Source organism: Mirounga leonina, unplaced genomic scaffold (assembly GCF_011800145.1).
Source record: "Mirounga leonina isolate KUSES-001 unplaced genomic scaffold, KU_Mleo_1.0 Mir_151, whole genome shotgun sequence".
Lineage (NCBI taxonomy): Eukaryota > Metazoa > Chordata > Mammalia > Carnivora > Phocidae > Mirounga > Mirounga leonina.
Window position 1 is genome coordinate 100083791 of NW_023270377.1, and position 24540 is coordinate 100108330.

General features: G+C 44.3%; 1 protein-coding gene across 1 annotated transcript in view; it reads left to right on the forward strand.

The window, feature by feature from the left end:
• The window catches only part of CFAP221 (cilia and flagella associated protein 221), an 86433-nt gene that overhangs the window by 21425 nt on the left and 40468 nt on the right, over nt 1-24540 (forward strand). The window contains exons 6-7 of the mRNA XM_035006548.1: nt 8967-9070; nt 23583-23742. Of these exons, the coding sequence (XP_034862439.1) occupies nt 8967-9070; nt 23583-23742 (264 nt within the window). The remainder of the gene's footprint in view (nt 1-8966; nt 9071-23582; nt 23743-24540) is intronic.

The window sequence follows — 24540 nt, forward strand, 5'->3', positions numbered from 1 at the left end:
TGCACACATGCACGCACGCACATGCACACGCACCCACGCACACACATAGTGGGCACATACATGTGCACTTTTCACATGGTTTCTAGAGGGGCTCCTGGGTGGCTCAGTCAGTTAAGTGTTCAACTAGGTGTCAGCTCAGGTCCTGATCTCAGGGTCATGAGACTGAGCCCAGCGTTGGGCTCCGTGCTCAGCAGGGAGTCTGCTTGGATATTCTGTCTCTGCCCCTGCTCTCTCTCTCTCTCTCAAATAAATAAATAAGTCTTTTTTTAAAAAAACAAAACATGGTTTCTAGAATGTGATTATTTAATGCATGTCAGAATACGTAGAACAGGGGCGCCTGGGTGGCTCAGGTGGTTGGGTGTCTGCCTTCGGCTCAGGTCACGATCCCAGGGTCCTGGGATCGAGCCCTGCATCGGGCTCCTGCTCAGCAGGGAGCCTGCTTCTCCCTCTGCCTGCCGCTCCCCCTGCTTGTGCTCTCTTGCTCTGTCAAATAAATAAATAAAAATCTTTAAAAAAAAAAACCTTAAAAAAAAAAAAGAAGAATACATAGAACAAAGTAACTAGCAGCCAGTCAACGGAATTGTGACTCTTTTTTTAAAATAGTTGCTTTCTCGGGCGCCTGGGTGGCTCAGATGGTTAAGCGTCTGCCTATGGCTCAGGTCATGATCCCCGGGGTCCTGGGATTGAGTCCCGCATTGGGCTCCCTGCTCCTTGGGAACCTGCTTCTCCCTCTGCCTCTCTCTCTCTCTCTGTCTCTCATGAATAAATAAATAAAATCTTAAAAATAAATAAATAAATAAATAGTTGCTTTCTCTTCAACATGCCCCAAATTTCTCCCGAAAATTCCTTATCTACTACCATTTCACGACCAAAATTATTTGAATGTAAATTGCTTTGCTTTAAAAATTCATGTCTTACTCCTCTGCCGAGTGAGCTTTTTGTTCTAATAGCTGCTGGTGGGTAAGCCGCAAGACCGGAAGCTGGCAGCTGGGTGCCCTGCCGGCCGTGTCAGGCCGGACATGACGGGTCCCTTAGCTCCGAGGAGGTATGTTTTGAATGCAGTCAGCGTGTGGTTCCTTGTGCCCTCTATTCTAAAAGAAGAAAAAGCCAGCAGTAGTTTTTAGCGGATCCTCTTATCTTCTCTGAATAAATGCTATGTTTTTCTCAATAAAAGAAGAAATCAGCCTGCAGGAGGCTTTTCATCTCCCTTCACATCACAGTTCAGTTGCTTCCTTTCCCTTGAACGTGACTTTCTTCCTGATGCCAGATGTCCCTGTTCTCTGGTCTCGGCCACAGGCCCTGCTCTGACTCGAAGGAGCCACCCCGGGATTTCACTCCTTACCCCATCTTATCCCACATTATCTGCAACTCAAGTAAGTTGTGAGGTGCTGTTTTCTCTAATATGTATTATTTATGTGAATACTTCGTTTTTAAGTGAAGTTAATGTTTAATTTTTCAAAGCTATTTTATATTGTTTGAAACCACTTATGTGAAGTACTTGGAGTAGTCAAATTCAGAGACAGAAAGTAGAAGGCATGGGGGTTGCCAGGGGCTGGGGGAGAGTCAGGGAAGGGGGAGTTCGTGTTTACTGGGGACAGAGTCTCAGTTTTGCAAGATGAAAAGAGCTCTGGAGAAGGATGATGGTGATGGTTGCACACCAGTGTGATTGTGTTTGATGCCACTGAACTGTATACTGGAAAATAGTTAAAATGGTAGATTTTATGTTATGTATGTGTTACCATATTTTGTTAAGGTGTTTTTAAAACATATATGAATAGGGCACGTATTATCTCTGCAGATGGCAGATAGCTTGTCATGGTCACCTCTAACTTTTTCTGAATTCAGTTCCATTCCAGCCCCTAGAGAAATGCCTTAGCTTCTTTTTCCAAGAATGCAGAGGTGACCTCATTTAATTCTGGTTGTTCCCTAGGGTTCCATCTTTTCCTAACCTACAGAGGCATGAGTGATGGGGAGTGGGGGATTTTACCAATAGGGAGGACTTAGGTTGGGGAGTGGGGGGTTTTACCAACAGGGAGGACTCAGGTTGAGGAAAGAGTTGAACCAAAGGCAAGAAAAGAACTCAAAGGCCAGGACAGCAAGAGAAGGACTTCGACCCTCCCTGAATCTTTGACTTCTTGCTCTTTGCCTCCAATACTGGTCTAAGCTTAGGCTAAAATGAGGGTGGTGTTTAATTCTCTAGGTGTAAAAAAATAATTAAATGCCTGTTCCTTGAACATTTCTTTATGTAAATCTGTGTTTGTCTTTATTTGACTATGTCATTAAAGATCGTGGGTCCACTCTGCTTCTCGTTTGAGGCTCTAATCCCGGTGAGATTAAGTGTGTCTTTGAAAATAAGATAAGCAGCACATGAAAGTTCATAAGAACATAAATTACCTTAGATAAAAGGGCATACTTTGAAATTTGAAACATAATTACTCTTTATATCTTTTCAAATCGTTGCCTGTTTGGGGGGTTGGGGGTCTGGCTTATCAGGCAACTAATCATTTTGTCTGATTTCTTTCTGGTTTTGGGGTCACATTCTGAATACAACAATTTACATCTAAAGCGTAAAGGAAAATAGCCAGATTTCTCCAGATTTCTCCCTTTGTCTCTATGTGCATAGCAGTGCTTGAGAGGAGGTTGGTAATATTTGAGAAAAAGTCTTGGGATTTTCTAGGCTTTTCTTGCTGACGGGATAATTAAAGGAAATGCCTTCTAAAAAGCTCAACAAATAAGGCACAAAGGGGTCAGTTTCAAAGAGAATGTCAATAGAGAAGAGGACTGCAGTGCAAACAATGAGATGTCATTAGCTATTCCTTGATACTAGAGACCAAAGAGAGGTAATAAAGTATAGCAGTGAACAGCTCAGGATCTTGGGTCCTACCTTTAATTTCCACTCATCTCTTATGAACTGCGTGCCCTTGAACTACCCTGTAGGTCAGCTCATTTATCCATAAAGTGGACATAGTAATAGTACATATCAAGTTGTCAGGGGGGTTAACCAAAATTCAAGCCTAGTGACTGGTACGTATGAAGGGCTAGCACCAAAAAAAAAAAAAAGACTGTAAAATTGCCAAATTAAGATGTGCAACCAGAAATGCAGGATGAGGTGATCATTCACTAAAGAAGAAGCAAGAAAGAGAGAATGCCGCTTGGGTCCCTTTTCTATTGCTTTGTAACAAACCACCCTGGAAGTAGTGGTTTCAAAGAACAGCAATCCCTCGTTTTGCTTGTGGGTGGACCACGTGGGCAAGGCTCAGTGGAGAAGGTCAGCACTCCATGTGGAGTCAGTTGGGAGTGCTCAGTGGGGGGCTGAAAGATCCACTTTCCAAGATGCTGCACTCAGATGCGGGCTGTTATCTGGGTCCTCAGCCGGGCCGAGGGCTGGGAGCCTTGGTCCTCTCCCCAGGCTGCCTGGGCTTTCTTACAACATGGTCAGTAGTTTGCAGAGTGAGTATCTCAAGAGCAGCACGAGGTGCCTGTTTCTTAGGCTTGGCCTCAGGAAAGCAGTACAGCATCCTTTCCACGGCATTCTGGTGATTAAGCCATCCTAGAGCCCAGATTTCAGGGAAGAAGACCTAGACTCCCGTTGTCAACTGAAGGAGTGTGGAAAGAGTTCACAGAGTTGTTGTAAAGCTGCTGCAACCTGTGATCCCAAAGCATGCCCAGATGCAATTTTGTCGTGAGTCTCCTGTACATTTGCAAGGGAAAGACTGTGACATGGATACGTCGTTGCTGCCCACATCTTTCGATCTATCCATGAGCCTTCATCAATGAGCCGTTGACAGAGGAAAAGTCCCACAAAATTGACATGTGATGGTCAATGTTATAGTTTAAATTATCCCTACGTCTCTCTGTGGGGAGGCCTCTCTTTATCTCGAGGGTGTTTCCCTCAGATTTTATACAGGCATTTATTGTGCCATAGGAGTCCAGCATCCTGTCACAAGTTAGTGTTTGTCCTGCTGTTGTCAGTTAACCTTCATTCTCCCAAAAGGAGTCAAAGCCTATGTTTGGCAAGGTGCCTTATTCCACTCTCTGCACACTGAGATTTTGGAATTAGGGAGGAAATTTGATTTTATGTTATCTACAAATTCACAAGACCATTCCTTCTCTCAAAAAAGCCTTGATTACTTCCTTCCTCAACAAATACAATGTTAAATTTTAGGGTAAATGATAAAAAATAACATTAGACTAAGGTAAAAATAAATGTTATACAATAAACTGGAAATCAATGAGATATTTGGCCCTCTACTAGCATTTATTTAGAGAAGGGAAAAGGAGGAAATTTGAATTTATATTGTTATTTTATAATATCTGATTTCCGTAAGGCAAATTTGTACTCTCTTCTCCTTTTTTCTTTTTAAAATATTTATTTATTTATTTATTTGAGAGAGAGAGAGAGAGCATGAATGAGAGGCAGAGGGAGAAGCAGACTCCCTGCTGAGCAGGGAGCCTGATGTGGGGCTCAATCTCAGGACCCTGAGATCATGACCTGAGCCGAAGACAGAGGCTTAACCAGCTGAGCCACCCAGACACCCCTGTACTCTCCTCTTCTAATAGGCACACAACTTGTACATAATCATGATATAAGTCTAGTTTTTAAAAGGTTTGGGTTGGGAGGCACCTGGCTGGCTCATTCGGTGGAATGAGAACCCTTGATCTTAAGATGTGTGTTTGAGCCCCACGTTGGGTATAGAGATTACTTACCAAAAAATCTTTAAAAAAATGTGATATAAAGAGCACTGGGTGTTATATAAGACTGATGAGTCATTTACTGAACTCTACCTCTGAAACTAATAATACACTATATGTTAATTAATTGAATTTAAATTTTAAAAATAGTAAAAAAATAAATAAGTAAAAGGTTTGGGTGGGATTTTATTCAAAATAGGGAATAATTCTTCTAAAGTACTTGGTGTATTTTTATACATCATTTTAAAGTATATTTATGCATAGCCTTAGCATAAGTGATAAAATGTTTAAATAATAAAGTAACAGGGATAAGAGTTGTGATTAACTTCAAAAGTACCAGCTTCTATCTGCTTTGATATTTTAACTGGCTGCTTCCTATAAGTTAGAAGAACTCAGGGACCTGTTTGTGCCTCAGGAACCATAGGCATAAGATAGGTATATTCAGGGACACCTGGGTGACTCAGTCGGTTAAGCGTCTGCCTTCGGCTCAGGTCAGGATCCTAGAGTCCTGGGATCAAGTCCCGCATCCGGGCTCCCTCTCATCATGGAGACTGCTTCTCCCTCTCTCTGCCACTCCCCCTGCTTGTTCACACTCTCTCTCCGGGAAATAAATAAATAATCTTAAAAAAAAAAAGATATGGGGCGCCTGGGTGGCTCAGTTGGTTGGGCGACTGCCTTAGGCTCAGGTCATGGTCCTGGAGTCCCTGGATCGAGTCCCGCATCGGGCTCCCTGCTCTGCAGGGAGTCTGCTTCTCCCTCTGACCCTCCCCCCTCTCATGTGCTCTTTCTCATTCTCTCTCTCTCAAATAAATAAATAAATAAATACAATCTTAAAAAAAAAAGATATGTATATTTATGTTTCTTCAGTGTAGATCACTTTTAACGATATTTAGCATGGGTGTTTAGTTTAGAATCTCTAAGTCCCCTTAGAATCTAATGGGATTCTGGTTTTTTCAAATATGTAAAATTTCTAAATAAACTAACCTTTATATTTGTCGAAATTCCTTGTGACCCAAATTCATCTAGACTGTGCTGGATTTATGATTCTGGTGGTTACCCATGCTGATTCGGCATCCATAATATGAGCCGCAGTAGTGAAAGCAAATCTGCGTTACTTGCACTGCTATGTGTCCTTCTGAAACAGGTTACTTGGAATTCTGTGCCCTTTAGGCATTGTTTGTTTTTCCAGACTGGTTAATGCATCAGGAACTTGGCTTCACAAAATCATCGCTAAACAAATACCGTGACACCTTTTCTATGGGAATTATCAGAGCTCTGAAATTAGTTTAAAATTGGGCATATATAAAAAGCCCCAGCAGCCCTTTTTTGGTTTTAGTTCAGGAAAATGCAAACACGCAGCTCTTAGCAGAACATTCTTGGGCAGCCGGCTTTACCTTGCTGGGCAGCTCTGAGTCGATCACTGGGGTTACCAACCCAAGCACCATCCAGCTCATGTGATGGTGGGAGTCACTGGCCTGATCTTCAGAGACCGCGTTGTGACAGTTTAGACTTCACATTGACCATCACCCAAAGCTGCTCACTTCTTGAGGGGCATATGTGACTTGTACTGTTAGTTTTATCTCCCCAGTGCTGTGGTATAGCTGATGTTCAGGGGGGCCTGAGTGTCTATTAGGCTAAATTGCCTTGAAAAGGTAATGGCCTTTATGTGCCCTGTGTTTCAGAATTAGGAAGCATCTCAGAAAGTTAAAATGGACTGGGTACTTCCAGAGAGCCTGAGTGAGGACAGAATTGATGAGCTTGGTAAAAAACCTATGAAGGGCTGGTCTCACTGTTAGCTGAAGAGATGACTCTGTATAATGATCCTTATCTTAAATTTATATCACTGGATATAATTGACAAAATTAATATCTAGAATTTACAAATTAATAAGAGAACAGAACAACTTCATAGAAAAACAGGCAATTCATAGAAGATGGAACCCAAATGGATACATATGAATAGAAGAAGCTCAACCTCAAAGAAATGAATATGAAAATAAAATGAGATACCATTTCACCCTCATCAGGTCAGAAGAAGTTAAAATGTCTGAAAACCCTGTGTTGGTAAGCAACAGAAGCTCTCATAGGCTGCTAATGGAGATATGCATTGGTAAAAGGGCTTTGGAGAGCATTTTGGCCATATCTAGTAAAGTTGACAATTTTACTTTACTACTACCCAGCAATTCCATTTCTCGGGTATACCTAGAGTAGCTCTGGTATAAGGAGTCACACACAAGGATTGTCATTGCCACGTTGCAATAGTGAAAAAGTGCAAACAACCTAGATGCCCTTCAGCAAGAGAGTAGGTAAGTGGCAAGAGGTAGTCATGGAATGGAATACTCATCACTAGTGAAATGAATGAACAGTACTTCATATATCATGGATAAAAAATCGCATATCATGAATAAATCTCAGAAAGACAGCATTGAGCAACATTAGCAAGTTTTAGAACGATATTGTTGAAAACAAGTAAGTCAATATTATAGATTTTGTGAGTCCCTCCATTTGTAATGGTATTATAAAAATGCATGGGAATAATACCATTATAAAAATGCATGGTATTATAAAAATGCATGGGAATGATGGACAGTGGAGACAGGGTAGGAGTCAGCCCTGGGGAGGGACAAAGTGGAGGAAGGGGAGAGGTGCACAGGGAGTTTCAAGTGTTCTGCAATGTCTTATTTTTAAACATTTTTAACATTTTTATTTTATTTATTTATTTTAAACATTTTAAACATTTTTAAACATTTAGACATTTTTGGTTTACCCAAAGCAGAAGATTTGAGAGCTTGGTAGTGGATAAAGCGATCTCTATTAGTATTCTCTATATCTTTCTTTACATTTAGAATATTCCAGAAAGCCAAATAAAAATGCTCTTGGCATAATTTTTAAAGCCACATTTGAACTGTGCTGTATCCCCAGAACTACTATGGAAAAAGAGTTATTTTACTTTGTTCCAACAAATATTTGTTGAATGTCCCCCTGTGCGGGACTCTGGAATTTTGTTGAGGTTATGCTGGAGAAGCAAGTAGACTCAGTTCTGCTTTCATAGGACTTAGAGTCTCCCAGGTAGACAGGCGCTGGGCAGGTAAGGAAGCGGGTCCTGAGGGAAGAGTCCCCAGGCAGACGAGGTCGGGACGGGCACCACCCAGAAGGCAGCATGCTAGCCGGCCGGGCAGCTCTGCTCAACCCGATTACAGTCACATTCTCCCACACAGCCTGGGAAATGGGAGGGAGAAGGGCAGTTGGCAGAAAGGCTCCCACCGAAAGGTTAAGAGGTAGAGACCAACTGCTGGGCAGGAGGGCAAGATGGGCTGTGAGGGCATTGGAGTTAGATGTAGGCAGAAGGAAATGCAGGGATGGAGGGCAGGGCTGAGTCTTATAGGGGAGGAGCTCAATGTCCAGTTGCTGGAAGGAACCCAGATAACCACTCCAGCTCTGCGTCTGTGGGGATGCCAAGTGACAGCCAGAGAACTCAGCTTCTCCATGCCTCATTCCGCCCGCAAACTCTGGCCCACCTGGGCTTGGCCTGATAGAAGGAGAGGACCTGAGGAGAAGCTCAGGACTCTCTGAGCCACAGCCATACCAACTCCCGAGTACCGTAAGGGACAACCTCAAGCACACTCAGAAGTCGGACTAGTCTTGGCGAGGGAGCGGATGCTCTCCGGATCCTCTACTGCTTGTTGGCCTTCGTACCAACCAAGGAGTCTCCGGCACACTTCAGTCAGACGCAACCGGCAGTGTGGTTTCGTCAACACCGTCTAGGTCAAAGCTGCGGAAAGGCCAGGGGCTTCCCAGGCTTCTCTGTGTAAAGCCTGCTCATGCAGTGTTCCCTCGGTTCCCTGGGGCCCATTGTGTGGCAGAGAAGCCCTTTCCCTGTGACGGTGAGTGTCCACGGAATAAACCTGACAGTGCTCGAGAAGCAGCGTGGACAGAGGTATTTGGAGTGCGGAAATTGGGCCCAGTTGACCTGCCTTGAATCCCACTTCTGCCACTAACTAGCCATGTCACCTTGGGCAGGACACTTAGCCTCTCTGGTGCTTTGTTTGCCTTGTCTGTAAGTGGGGATGATCACAGCACCACCACATGGGACTAGAAGAGTTAATATCTGGGACATGGGTGTGACAGGTGGCACCCAGGAGTTACTCTAGCTGCGTTGACTATCGTCACTGTTGTGGTGGTTTATTATGTGACTTGAGTCTCTATTCCTTGATATCAAAAGAACTAATTATCAAGAAAAATTTTTTTTCCTTTTTTCTTTTTTTTTTTTTGCAGCAAAAAATACGTTATCCCTTTGCAGTGCAGCTGCCCTGTAGATTTCGAGTTTCATATCACTTTGATTCAGTCTCATGAAGCCTTTACTGTTGACCCAATATCAGGTAAGGAGAGTCAAGATTTCAAGTTTCCAATTTCCTTGGAGTTCTCAGATCAGAGAGGATTCAGAGAGTAGGTCTCAAGTTATAAAAGAGAATAAACTACATTTGAATATGGTATTTTCACATGTGTAACAGTAACAAATTTGATGTGTCTGGCATAGTGCAAATTGGGATTGGACACTTGAAAATGAGGACACTTTGAGATCATTTGTATCATGCAGATAATTTGTAACAGTGTCCAGGTAAATTTCTTCCAAGATTAAAACATGAAATCGGAAGTTAATCCATTCCTCTTCTAATTTTGGCTCTTGGTGTATCCTTTTCACTCAATTTCAAATAAAATGGGAATAGTATCTCTTACCAAGCTTTTGGGATGTTATTGAAGGCTGTCGTGAATTTACTACACACGTGGTATGGACAGTCTGTCTTTGCCTGCCCCAAAGGGTATAGATCCTAATGCTGCTCAGAACTTTTGAAAGTGAGATCTCCATCTGAAGCGATTTCTGCTTCCCAGTTTCTGTCTCTTGTTGTTTGGGTTTGGGCTTTAAATATCCGTCCACAGTGTTCTGCTGTGAACACTAATATAGTTTTGTTTTTGAATGTCTGGGTAGGTATCCATTAATCTCCTGATTTCGAGTGCATATATGAGTGCTCAAAGCAGAAATTTTGAATGACTTCTGAATTATGAGATGTATATGGATTATTTCCTAGAGAACCAGGAGCCATTCTGAGATTTTTGAAATACAATGTAGCTTACTATTTATATTGCAAAAAACAGTACTTGATTCTCTTTCCAGAGAGAAGCTTTATTACTTTTAGGCTTTAAAGAGAAGAGAGAGTAAGTGGTTACCAAAATTATACTAAACAAGATTATATTTCTACTTTTAATTATAGTCGATGTTCTCACTGTAGGCCTTTTGGTAGAATAATAATAGTAGCACTTACATAGTGACTCTTTTGTGCCAGACACTATTCCAGGTGATAGATACAGATATATTTAATATATGTATAAATACATATATGCTTAATCTATACCACAACCATGTAAGGTTGGTATAACTATTATTTCCATTTTATGGACATAGAAATGAGGCACCAAGGACACTCAGGAGTAAGTGGCAGAGGTAGGATTTGAAACCAGTCATTCTGGTTCCAAAGTCTATGCCCTGCCTCCTAAAATACAAATTGAATTTTCACCTTAACTCTGAAGAGGTTATAAAAATTTGACCTACGAGGTAAGTTGGTAAAGTGAACTAGCTCCTGTGATCTTAGTCTAGACTCTACGTGAGAGATGATGGCAAGCCAGAGAAGGGACTCCTGTCCTGCCCTGGGCCATCAGACCAGGTACTGAGACAGATCCAGATAAACCCCAGGGCAAGAGCTTCAGGTCAGTGTAGGAACGGGGAGAAGAGAAAGGCACTGGAGGCAGGCCAGCTGTGTCAGTAACAAGAATCACTATGGTGTAAGGGCACCTGGGTGGCTCAGTCGGTTAAGCGTCTGCCTTCGGCTCAGGTCATGATCCTGGAGTCCCAAGATCGAGCCCCGCTTCGAGCTCCCTGCTCAGCGCGGAGTCTGCTTCTCCCTCTGCCCCTCACCCTGCTCATGCTCTCTCTCTCTTGCTCTCTCATCCTCAAATAAATACAATCTTTAAAAAAATTGTTTACAAAAAAAAAAAGAATCACTATGGTGTGAAAAGGAATGGCCTTGGGCCCAGCAGCTCCTGGTGCATCACCAGAGATGCTCAAATATGAAATTGGTCTCTTATCAAATAGCTAGTTCACCATCACTGAAGACTGGTGGGAATATTGCAGAGGGGAGTCAGCGGATGGGGCTTAGAGTAGTGCAGAATACCCCAAGACGTTGAACACTTATGATAGCTATGAAGCCAAGGGACCCATCCCTGGTGATTTGCTCTGGGAAGGGCCTGGTTTTCTGTACTGTTACCAGGCGCTTCCCAGTGATCCTGATGTGGACATTCCTCAGAGTGGTGTTCGGCAATCACCGGACTAGGCTCATCTATATGATTCTGCCCCACTTGATGGTTTATAATTCTGTGAACCTCCATAGGCAGTAGGGAACCACCAAGATTTCTGAGCAATTGTGACAGGAGCTATTTTTTAGAAAGGTCAGTACAGCTACTCTGTGCAGGGGTGACTGAGGCGGGTAGGGCAGGAGACCAGGAAATCACTGTGTTGGGAACGAAATCATGTAGGCCTTGAAAGCCTGAACTAAGCTGGTGTCAGTGGCAAGGAAAAGGCAGGGGGAATTGGGAAGAAAGCGAGAGGTTCTTATGGCCAAGGCGTACTTCTGCAAAGACCTATGTCCCAAGATACAGACTATTAATCTACCAAAAGGGTTTTTTGAAACACAGCCTATTCAAACCCCGAGGACTGCATACATAGGCAAATGCAGTGTTGAGCATAGATGGATGACAGCTATACATGAAACACTTAAAAATTATGCAGGCACGTCTCTGAGCCCTCAGATTATAAATTGCACAGCCACATAATTCAGCCAAATGGGTGATCCGTGAGCACTTTGACCCATCTGATAAGCTTTCTGGTTGTTCCGGTGCTTTGTTTGTTGCTTGTCTTTTAAATTCCTCCTTTAAGTGAAATTAAGTTGAATATACCAGTTTGGAGACAGGAGAGAGGTGTGAGCTAGGGACAGAAATTTCAACGTTACCTAGGTACTGATGGAATGTACAGCCGTGGGACAGAGAGGAGGTGGCCCAGGGAGTGGGTGTGGCTAGACAAGAGAGGTGGATGGAGCACTGAGCCCTGAGCACACGGGCCCTCAGAGGACACCAAAGAGAAGTATGTCCAGGACAGAGATCCAGGCGGAAAATCAGGAAAGTCTGATGCAAGCGAAGGCATGAGTGAGGGAGGGAGCGAGTGAATGAATGAACAAACAAATGAGAACAAGCCAGGGCTCTTGAGCTTTGGGGAACCTACCTTTATGATTTGAAATGTTCTACATCATGTGGATGGCTTTGCTGATGCGGCTTTACAAACCGGTCTCCTAGGCTGGACTCTTCAGCCTCCTCAGGAGCCGTTTTATGAGGCTTAGTGCAGTCCTCGGTCCACTGGTCTCTCAGGCATTCCCTTGCTTTGGCTTCCCTTTGCCAGTATCTCCATGCATCTGGTATACATCTTTGAGGCTGCGGAATTTACGAAGACTTTTATTCACCTGCAGTAAAAAGCTCTGGCTGCATGGACAGTGAATGCAGTTCGGGTGGCACGTAGCCCAGGCAGGCTCTGGGCTCTTCTGACTTGCCAGGCATCTGACTTGACTCATAGGTCTCATACAGTTGGACAGTCGTGGATTGCTTTTTGGACAGTAAGTCCTTACTGCCCCCATTTTACAAATTGGGCCCCAATAGGCTAACAACCATGGGCAAATTTTACATAGTTAGAATGTATAAATATAGACACTCTTTGGGGCAAATCTTAGTAACTGTGGAGACATGCCTGGTCCACAGGGTTATAAAGCAGTGTCTTCTCTAGGAACTAGAAGCATCATTTATCCATGCCTTCCAGGCATTTTGTGCTCAGGCTTGCCAAATGAAAAAATTTGAATAAAGCTAATTCCACTTACAAGATATGACTCTGACATAGGGCCCCCAACTTTAACTCAACTGGCCATTTGCCCACTGGGCATCCTTAGGATGCATGTGTGCTCTAGAGCTGTCAGAAGCTGGATCAGTTAATGGTGCCAAGATCTTCCTGATACTGGGGAAAAGAAGTAAAGGATTTTATGACCTTCTTTATATTGCTGACAAGAAATCATATACAATTAAAACATCAAGAACACTGTTGATAATTTTGGAAGGGCCAGCAATACATGACTTTGGCCAAGATCTTATTAGTGTTGGAGAATAGTCAAATGCCACAAAAAATTGTTAAACGTGTTTACTTTTGACCACTTTGAGATTGTGGACACATTTGCTTGATGTCACGTACACCAGAAAGAATGCATGCATTCTAGCATGCAAATTGGAGCCTAAAATAGCAAATTGTAGCATAAAATGGCTAGTTAAGAGTTCCTGAGGACTATTGCTCAGAGTTATTACAGAAAGTTTTAATACTTTTGTTCTCCTTTTTCCCCAATTATGAGGAATATATCAGCCATTATAAATAATTTTGTATTTTGCATTTTCTTATGAAATGCCAATTCATGACAATTTTATATTGATTTGGGAGTAATCCCAGAACCTCTGCCATTGCTTTGGACCCAGACTACTTTTTGGTTAATAGGTGTTACCTGTAGGCCCAGGTCCACCAACCCACCAGGCAGCACTTCCTGGCAAAGAAGAGTTTCCTATCCCCTGAGATGAGCACTGAGACATCATGAACACTGCACCCTACCTGTCAAAGTCCAAGGCACCTCCATACACCTCCTACTCGGGCGGGGGGGGGATAGGCACTTGACCCCTAGTCCAATCATGTGATCTCAGTTGGATTCATTCACACTCCTGCAACACCTGCCCATACCCCAACATTTACCTGTTTTGGTTTCAAAAGGAAGTGAATGTTAATCCATTTTTTTTTTGTTTCTTTCTTCTTCAAAGCCCCTCCCCCCCACTGAGGTATTTTATCATATAATAATCCTCACCAACAGGGTCCAGATGCCTTTGGGAATCCATAAGCAAACCCATTCCTTACAGGCAAGAACAGGAATAGGGAAGGCTGCCCTGCTTCTCTTCCCCACCTCACTATACACCTGTGGATAGGTGAGACAGAAGAACCCCAGACCCCAGCACAAACTGTGCAGGGGACAGATCAGGATTGTTAAGAGGATGGTACGACCTTTGGATCTTTGGCACACAAAAGAGGCCCCCATAAAATGTTTCTTATTGTTGGCTAGGACCATCATGGGTAGCTCACCCAGAAAATAATGCTGATTTTATGGGCATATAGAGAAATGGAGACATACAGATATGTCTTTGGCAAGTGATAGAAATGAATGAGCTATACCAGCAAAGTGCTTCTTTCTGATCACCTTCCGGTTCAGCAAATTTGAGAAAAGCCGGAGGCCATATGCCAGGTTGGAAGAGAATGCTTATGAGAAGTAAAATCAAGAGATTGGATGTTTTTATGACTTTCTAAAGCACCAAACTTACTAGTGAGGAAGTGAAAACAATTAGGGTTTAATAAAGGGTTTAATTTAATAAAACAGTTAATACATCAAATGTAAATGAGTTCCCTATGCCCCTTGTGTAAGGGCGTGGGTAACTGATTAATAGTAGCATACTGAAGAAAGCAGGAAAAGCTAGACAGGCAGGTGGCAATTCCTGAAGCAGCTCTCTCACGTTGGTAGCAATGCTACATTTTGCCTGACAGTCAGTGTATCCTTGATGAGTGGCAGTGGTTATACACAGGTAGCTGGTGTAATGCTAATAATCGCTCCTATTTACTAATTGTTAGCCACGTGACAGGCGCTGCGCTGAGCCCGTTGCATGCACCACCCACTGCATCCCACAACCCTACGAGGAAGGAACTAGTAGCACCCCTTTTTATAGCCAACACCACCAAGACTCAGGGAGGCCAGATGATGTGCCGAAGGCAACAGGGTCTGTCTGACTCCAGACTCGAGCTCTCACCCCCTCCCCTAAGCTGGAAGAGTAACGGTACGAGGACGCCTTGAAATAGAGAGGAGGACAAATAGAATTGTATCACAGACTAAGAGTTCAGGAAAATTCTGTTTTGTGAGAGAAAAGCTAGGGAGATTAATAATAGCTCTCAACCAGGCCTTCTGTATTCTTCTTGCTTTCAGGATGCCTAGGTATCTCCTGTTCAAGATGACCGTCTGGTGGCATGTCAGTCTGGGCTGGTTTGAGCTCAGTTGACCAACAGCGTTCAGTGAACTTCACCCAGAGACCAATTCCTGTACCTTGACCAAGCTCTGTACCTCTGTTGCCCATCCAGAGGTGCAAGTCCTAGTGAGGCCCAGGGAGGGACCAGGGATGGCTTGACCCAAACCTTCCTCCTACTGGAAAATCCTGTCTTCCAGGAGACTGAAACGGAACTCCAGCTTTGCTTGCAGGAGAGCAGGCCTTTCTGTGGGTCCCACAGGGCTGGTCCAGGAAAGGTGATATGCCCCAAACCAGGCAATAGCAACAACAGAGTTAAAAAAGAAAATCTCTGGGTTGAAATAAGTGTGGGAGATAGTGGGTTGAGCAAACATAAATATTTCTTTAAGAAGTGGCTTTATAAAAACGAAGTATATTATACAAATACATGTCATTACTTGATACTGATTTACAAAAAAAAAAAAAACAGGTGAAGCCCAAGGAATTGATGAACTACATTGATATAAGTGATATTCTTTAAAATTTACCGCTACAATTAAGAAAGGAGAGTATAAAAGCTTTAAGAGGTCAGAGCCACTGCCTTGCACGCTTCAACTTCAGCTAGAAACTTGGCGGTGCAGACGGGGAGGTAGCATCCATTCTCTGTCTCTCCCTCCCTCCTTAATGGCTTCACCTTCTGTGATATTATCTTACCTTATCTGGGTTTATAGCATTTGCATTCTGTCTTGTGACCAGAAATAACACAGTTACTTAGTTTCTATTTCAGTGGAACCTGGGTGTCACCTCCATTCTTTGCTCCACATTTTCTCCATTCTAAGTTCTTTACGTCCGTTCTTTCCCTGGCTTGTCTGGAATGTGTAAGTCAACAGCTTGTTAACCAAAGGTTCCTGGAGGCTACACACAGAGAATGCCTGCATGTTTGACCATGTCTCTGCTGCCTGTCATCTTGAAGGACAACGTGACTGGGTCGAAGAGTCTTGGTTTACAACTCTGTTCACCTCAGAACTTCGTAGACATTGCTCGACTGCCCCTTGCTTTGAATTTGCTAGGAATTCCGAGCCTGGTCGGAATCTTTACTTGCCCAAGGTGAATTCTGGATGCCCTTAGAATTCTCTTTGTTTTTGTTTTTTTCAGTACTGAGGTTAAATAATTTGCCAGGTTATGTATTGGCGTTGCTCTGTATCCTTTGTTTTCCTCGAACGTGGCATGTCCTTTTGATCTGGAGAAAAAAGACTTTTGTTATTTTAGAAAATTTTTCAACTATTAAAATTGAGTATTTTAATCTTCTATTTGCTTTGTTCTCTTGCTCAGGAACATAAATTATGTGTATGTGTTAACTATCCTTTGCCCTTGGTATCTGTTATCTTCCTTAAAATAATTTAATTTTGTGTGGATTCCTCATCCCTCCCTGCCACAGGCATGTGTCCATGCATGTGCGTTGTGTATGTGTGTGTGTTTTGTCATTCCTTCTAATGCAGTGTCTACTTCGGTGACGCTTCCTTTTCCTTTTTCTGTGTGTCTCCCGAGCCCACCGACTCTCTCTTCGTCTCCTTCTAGTGTGTTCTACCATTGCTTCCTTGAATCTGGTAACTCTCGCTGTGGCAAGGTCAGCCTGGCTGTCATTTCTTAAGACTCTGGTGAACCACCCGAGTTCTGAGGTCATCCCTCTTGTGATGTGTGTTCTTCACCTGCTTTTGCTTATGTCCCTTTCCTCCTTCAAAGTGTATTAATCTTTGAATTTGCAGTTTTCGTGCATAATACCTCTGTTGGTTCTACTCAGCATTTTACGCAGCTTTGAGTAGGGCCTGCTGCCGGCAGAAGAATAAAGTGGGAAAAGAATGATGATGGTGAAAATAATTAGAATAGTAGCTGATGCTTACGTGACACTTAACCTGTGCTAGACACCAACACCGCTCATTTCATACTCCCGACGACGCTCGTGAGGCGATGCTCTTAATAGGTCCACTTTGCAGATGAGGAACCCAAGGCATGGAGTGTTGAGGGAAGTTGTCCAAGGGCAGAGCTGGGATTGGAAGCCAGGGTCTGGCCACAGTCCGTGGGCTCCCGCATCCTCAGAGAATATCTCCTACTGCTGCCCCGGGCTCACAAAGGCCAGGTGAGTCATCTGTGCCATGTGCCTGCCGTTGCGGGGTCACCTGCTCCCCTCGGTCCCCATCAAGTCACCTCCAGCCTCCGGGTCCCGGGTCTGAGGCAATAGAAAGGTCAGGGCAACATAGTTACTTCTTCAGCTGCCTACCTGCTATTCCAGGATGCTGAGGTCGGGTCTCTTCTGTCCTCATCCCCACTTCTCCAGGGCCCAGCCGCATTCCCTGTTTTGTCACTTTAATCAAAGTGTAGGTAGATGTATTTTTTCAGGGCCGTTCCCCTTACCTTTGGGGAAATCTGTTGCCTTCCCGGCTCTCCGCTCACTCCCACGCCTTACTGGACAGTATCTGGGAAGCATGCTGCTTTGTCGGGCTTTGGAAATGGAGTCATTTCCCTTGTTTAACAGATTTTCCTTCTCTTCCATTTTTTTGTTTTGTTTTGGTGAGTTTGACAGGAGGGTAGTCAAGTTCAAATAGCTTCACGTGACCATCTTTTACCAGAAATGCTGCTGGGCTTGTTTGCCCTGCTGCTGGGTTGAATCCTGCCCTGTGGCCCCACGTTTGCTTTCCTTCTACAACTAAGCACTCAGTGCCTGCTGTGCATCAGGTGCTATGATAGGTGCTGCGCTGCCCCAGGGAGCAAGACAGACCTGCTCCCTGCTCTGATGTCCCAGTATGGGGGAGAGAGACAGGCACCCAGAGAGGACATTGCCCAGGGTAGACATGGTGACTGCTTTCATCTGGTGGTCAGGAGCTAGGGAAGAGGGTTTCAAGCAGAGGAAGCCCCCAGTGCCATCAGGTTAGAACAGGCTTGGCAGGGTCACGTTTGAGGGACGTCCCAAAGCCCGGAGTGTCTGGACGGTGCACCCAAGGGGAAGAGGGTGTGCCCAAAGGGAGACCAAGTTGGAGAGGCCTCAGGGATCTGAAGAGGGTAGGAGTTAGGGTTTGGTTCTGAGCTGGAAGGGAGTCCAGTAGAGGGTTCTCAGCAGGGGATGGTGTCTCGGCCTCATTATGCTCCTGAGGGGAGAGTGGGTTGGAGTAGCACAAACGGGGAGCAGACTGTCCCCTTAGGAAGGAAGCCCAGGTTGGCCTGGATGGGTGCCGGCCATGGAAATGGCAAATGGTGGCGTGGACAGGCTTTGCTGAAGGGTTGGTGAGGCTGGGGGCATGGTCAGGGGGCGGCTCCTGGTGTCCCTGTGAGCCATGGGGGAATGCAGGTGCTGTGTGTGATGCTTCCTGCAGCTCTTGAATTCAGGATAAGCATTCCGGTGCAGTCTCTCTGGCCTCCCTGAGCGGTCTTTCCGTGCTGGACAGCGCCCGGGAGAGGGGCATGTGATACCCGTGTGCAGGTTACAGGCTTGACGGAAAATGAGCGGCTGGCCTGGCTTGGCCCTCCCCAGCATCCTTCTACTCAGCTTCTACTCAGCTTCCCATCAGCATAGGCAGGGCCCCAGGCTGTTCTGCTCCTGCTCCCAGTGTCTGCTGTTTTGGGTATTTGGTGGACCAGGAGGAAAAGGAAGATCCCCGAAGACTCCATTTTACTGATTATTTCTGGCTTCAGTCACCAAGGCTTGCTGGAGGGAGAAGGGAATTAAAGATTAAAATAAGTGCTGGGAGGAGCACCTGGGTGGCTCAGTCCGTTAAGCATCTGACTCTTGGTTTCAGCTCAGGTCCCCATCTCAGGATCCTGAGATCGAGCTCCCTGTTGGCTCTGCACTCAGCAGGAGTCTGCTGGGGCTTCTCTGCCCCTCCCCCCACTCTTGTGTGTGCACAAGCACTCTCTCTCTCTCAAATAAATACATTCTTTAATAAAATAAGTGCTGGGGGGCGCCTGGGGGGCTCAGTCGTTAAGCGTCTGCCTTCGGCTCAGGTCATGATCCCAGGGTCCTGGGATCGAGCCCCACATCGGGCTCCCGGCTCAGCGGGGAGCCTGCTTCTCCCTCTCCCACTCCCCCTGCTTGTGTTCCCTCTCTCTCTGTCTCTCTCTCTCTGTGTCACATAAGTAAATAAATAAATAAATAAATAAATAAATAAAATCTTTAAAAAAATAAGGTAAAAAATAAAGTAAGTGCTGGGGTAATTAGCAGTCAGTATCTCTGTTGCGGCTGAGCAAGTTGGTCCTTCCCGGGGAAACAGAAATGAGCTGGTAACTGAAAGCCTCAGGGCTCATATTTCACCCCTTTACAGAAAGTCCGAGGCCTAAAAATTTTTTTTTTTTGAGAGAGAGAGAGCACGCATGTGCGCACTCATGAGCCAGGTGAGGGGGGGGTTGTTTAGGGGAGGGGGTTGGGGGAGTTGGGGAGGACGGGGATGGAAGGAGAGGCTTAACTGACTGAGCCACCCAGGCCCCCCATGGCCTAAATTTTAAAGTAGACCTTCCCAGAGGCAGCCGAGTCCTTGTCTCATGACTGGTAGAATCGCCTGCATTTGAGGAAGTCATCCCAGTGGCTTGGCATCATGAGGCAATTGTGTCTTCCTTCTTTAAAATTCAAATGGGTCAGGTACAGTTAACCCTTGACAACACAGGTTTGAACTATGTGAGTCCACTTCTACACAGATTTTTTTTTCAATAAGTACAGCACAACTGTAAATGTATTTTCTCTTCCTTATGATTTTCTTTATATTTTCTTTTCTCTGACTTGCTTTATGGAAGAATATAGCATATAATACATAGAATGTACATGCAAATATGTGTTAATTGTTTGTTGTTGGTATGACTTCAGATCAATAGTAGGCTATTAGTTGTTAAATTTGGGGGGAGGCAAAAGTTATATATGGGTGTTCAACTTCACAGGGGGTCTGTGCCCCTAACCCTCATGTTGTTTCATAGTCAACTATATAAGTTTTCCCAAGAAATACTTCCTCTTCCTGACATTTTGTTTATTTTTTCAAGACTTATTTTAGAGAGAGAGAGAGTGGGGGGGAGGGGCAGAAGGAGAGGGAGAGAATCTCCAGCAGACTCCCCGCTGAGGCAGAGCCCGATGTGGGGCTTGAAGTGGGGCTCAATCCCAGGACCCTGAGATCACAACCCGAGCTGAAATCAAGAGCCGGCTGCTTAACCAACTGAGCCACCCAGGTACCCCCTGAAATTTTATTTTTTTAAACTTTTTTTCTTTAAATAGGCTCCACGCCCAATGTGGGGCTCCAACTTACAACCCCAAGATCAAGAGTCACATACTCCACCAACTGAGCCAGCCAGGAGCCCCCTCTTCCTGACATCTTAATGATAATTTAATACACAGTAGATTATTACTCATATTATTTGGCACAAACATTGGGAAGGACACATTCATAGGACACACGCTCTGTAGTAAGTAAGCATTATCCCAGACCTTGTATACTCTTTTCTCCTTTAAACTTGTCCCATTTTACAGATGAGAAAACTGAGCCTCAGGTAAAGTAACAAGCCAAGTCACAGAGCTCATACAGGGCCCAGCGAGTCAGGGTTTGCATTGTCTGCACACCCTGGGCTGTGGTGGTGGCCTGCGAGTGTCCCAGTGGGTGACATATGACTCATGGTGGTGAGTTGGATGGGAGGAACACTCTTCAAGCACCCCCTCTGTAATCCAGTGAATCCAAAACACTGAGTTCATCAGCGGCTTGTTCATGGACAATTTTTAAATTATGCAGCTATTAAATTCCCACCCGAAGCTTAGAGAGATTAAGAAATTTACCCAACATCACACAGCTCATAAAACCCTAAATCCTGGAAGATTAAGACCAATACTTGCTAACACTTCAAGCATGTGGCTTATATGGCTCTATGATAATTTAGGGAGGATGATCTGTGCTATGAGGATTTCGAAGAAAAAGTTATTTTAAAAGTATAACAATATTGTAATGATGCTGTATGGACATGAAAGAAGAAATGTTTTAAAAATGATCCCCGTCCTGAGCCTAACCACCCTAAAAATAACGTACTTTTATTTTTCCATCTCCTTTTGGTGACTGGCCATATTTATGCATACTTTATATAATTATCATCAAGGCAAAGATTCAGTGGTATTTTCTGGTCATTTCATTAATCATTGTAGCATTTTTCAGTGTTGCTACATTTTCTTCATTATGCCCATTTTATTGATAAACTAGGATTTTCTTAGAAAGCCTTTAGTTTATTTCTCAGTTTTTCTCTCCTCTCTCCTTCTGCCTCACTAGCCTCCCTGCCCTGTGATTTCACATGATCCCGGCTGATGTTAAGGGTGGTGATCTGAAATGGGCCCCAGATGAAATTGGACTGAAGCCATAAAATTGTGGTTTGGGTTTTTTTAAAACAAAGTCAGAATTTGGGGGTGGGGGAGCCTTCTCACTTTTCAAACATGAGACTTGCTCTCCCTTCTCCCACCATTAGCTTTTGCCAAGCATCAGCCTCAGCCAAGTTCCGCTAACAGAGCCGTGCTGCCTGCTATCCCTGCTAATGGAAAAAGCAGTGTACCCTGGTTGCCCGGGCTACCCCTCCAGTGTGCTTTAGGTATTAGGTGCGGGCTGGGAGCACTTAAAAATAAATCAGCCAGGTCAAGGCAAACATTAATCCTTGCTCCAGAGCTTGTTATTTTTTTTAAGTTAATGAGCTGGAGCAGAAGCAATAGAATGTTCATATTCTAAAGCCCCCAGTGAGCTGCAGGTCAGATGGTGTATTTTTTGACCTAGTGGGTGGTCGAGGTACCGAACGGCATGCAGGACACCTTGGAGTTTCTGTCCCGCAGATCCTAGGTTGGCCAATAGAACCGAGCTCTTCTGTTGATTCACTCTCCCCCCGCAGTGAGCTCTTGGGTCGCTAGTGGGTGTCATTTAAAGATTTGGACTTCTGGGGGCTCCTGGGTGGCTCAGTCGGTTAAGCATCTGCCTTCTGCTTAGGTCCTGATCCCAGGGTCCCGGGATAGAGCCCCACATCTGGCTCTCTGCTCAGTGGGGAGTCTGCTTCTCCCTCTTCCTTCTGCTCCCCCTGCTTGTGCTCTCTGGATTACTGTCTCTTTCTCAAATAAATAAAATCTTTAAAAAAAAAAAAAGATTTGGACTTCAGCTCTCAGGAAGTTGACAAATACTTATTTCTGAAGCACTGCACTAGGGGTCCGGGAAGGTGAACGAGCTTTGGGGCCCGGTGTCAGCTCTAGGGGCTTGCAGTCGAGTGGGAGAGCTCTAAACTCGAGAAGGCAACAGTTCGGGTGGCACGTGGGTACTGCAGGGCTTACAGAACTGTAGGGGAGTGAAGGCTCCTAGGGCTGGAGAGTCAGGAGGAGTTTCATTCACTTGTTCAACAAGTATTTATTGAGCTGGGAACATCATAATGGGCTTTTGTCAAACTACATTTGAGTCTAGGGGAAGGCAGATGGCAAAACGGTGATTTCAGAAAGTAGGATTAAAAAAGACGAAAAGAAGATCTGGAGAAAGGGTTTTCCAGGCTGAGGGAATAGCCAGTGCCAAGGCCCTGAGGCAGCAGGAGCCCAGTGTGGGAGGGTTGGCACGAGGGCCCCTCTCTGCCTTCAGGTCTCGGCTGCAACATCTCACCAGAGAAGCCTTCTCTTCATCCTCTCTCAAATAGCACATTACGTTTCACTTGCCTCCCCCATACCCTGCTTTACTTTTCTTGTTGGTATTCATGACATGATTTTATATTTTATATTCATTTTTTGTTTGCTTACTTGCTGTCCCCAGCTAGAAAGTAAACTCTGTGAGATCTGGGACTTTGTTCTGTTTATCCCTATTCCTCAGGTGCCTAAAATATTGCCTGGCACAGAGTAAGTACTTAGTGAATACTTGGATGGCCGAGTGAAAGGTTCATGTGGTTGAGCATAGAGAACAAGGGAGACAGAGGTACAAGATTCAGAGGAGGGCATAGGTGGGAAGGAGGATACGCCAAGCATTTATGAGGGAATTGTGTAAGGTCTCTTTAGGGACCGTGCAAAGACAAAATGCACAGGGGCATAAGAAATCATCTAGAAGGCAAACCAAAGAAGCTTCAGTGGAAATAAGAGAGAACATTAGCCCTTCTTGTACCTACTACATTGATCCTTTCTCTTTTCCTCCCTCTCGCCCTCCTTTCCTTTCTCCCTTTTATTTTTCTTTTCACATTTGTTGAGCACTTGACCATGTTCCAAGCTCTGTTGGCCCCAGAGATACAAAAGAGGAACAAAGCATGGTGGGATATTTGACTTCAGAGGGAGCAGTGGTCCATCCCAAAGATTTGGAAGGAGAGATTCAAATGACACCAAAATGTAGGGAACTGAATTATTTGGACAGAAACTCGTATGTGTGTTCCTAGCTTTTCTTGTTGCTCCCAGCATTAACACTGACATCTGGTAATTGGCTTAAAGATTATAGTTCTAGGAGTTCGTGTCTGACTCGCTAACGCTGATGGATGTGTATATATTTATATAACTGAGAGCCAAATAATTATTTTAAAGAATTAACATAGCGGTTGGCAAATAAGATCAATGTAAACATGACGAAGTTGATTCACATGGATTTAATGAAAAGACTATATAAAGATAATAGAAATACTTGGGCTTAGCAGGGGAAGAATGTGTTTGTGTGTGTGTCAACCTCTTTGATGGGGCTTCGCAGGAAAAAGAACCATGTTGTCTCATTTCCTTCCCCTCAGGAATAATCCCGGCTAATGGGAAGGTGAACGTGACTGTCAAATTCAAACCATTCCAGTATGGGATTGCGCAGATAAAAATGCAGCTGTGGATCTCACAGTTCAACTCTCAGCCATATGAATGTGTCTTCACCGGAACGTGCCATCCCAACATGGCTTTACCGTATGGCTGCTTTGGAATGTCTTTGTTTCTTCCTAAAACTTTGTAAAAAAGATCCGAGCCTCCATGTCTTCCATTCTGTCTTTCTTTCTTGTAACAGAATGCCCTCCAAACCATACTTAAAATGATGAACTTTCAGAAAATACTCTTTAAAATATAACAATAATGCATAGAATAGCTCTAGGCTTATAGCAGTGTGTTGTTCCTGCCAAGAGGGGAAGAGATAACCAAGAAAAGGTGGATGGAGGGATACTTGCCTTCCCTGATTACTGCTGCTGTGCTGGTTGAGTTTTGACCATATGTATGTATTATATATATGTATATTACATATATGTATATATATATGACCATATGTATTACGTTCTTTCAAATTTATTTTTTTTAAGATTGATTTATTTGAGAGAGAGAGAGAGAGTGAATGTGCACAAGCGGGAGGGGCAGAGGGAGAGGGAGAGAGAATCTCAAGCAGACTCCACGCTGAGCACAGAGCCCGATGCAGGGCTCTGTCCCATGACCCCGAGATCACGACCTGAGCCAAAATCAAGAGTCAAATGCTTAACCAACTGCGCCACCCAGGCGCCCCCACTCTTTCAAATGTAAGTCATAGGACAGGAATAGCATAACTGTTTTCAAAATTTCGATATAACATTCTACTTAGTTACAATTAACTGAGTGCCTGCTGTATGCCATGTCCATTGCAAAGCCCCATGGGACACAGTCTGCACTCTGAGGATGCTCACAGCAGAGGAGCCTGAATCAGTCATGGATCACAAGTGACTTCGATGCAAGGCAAAAATGAGA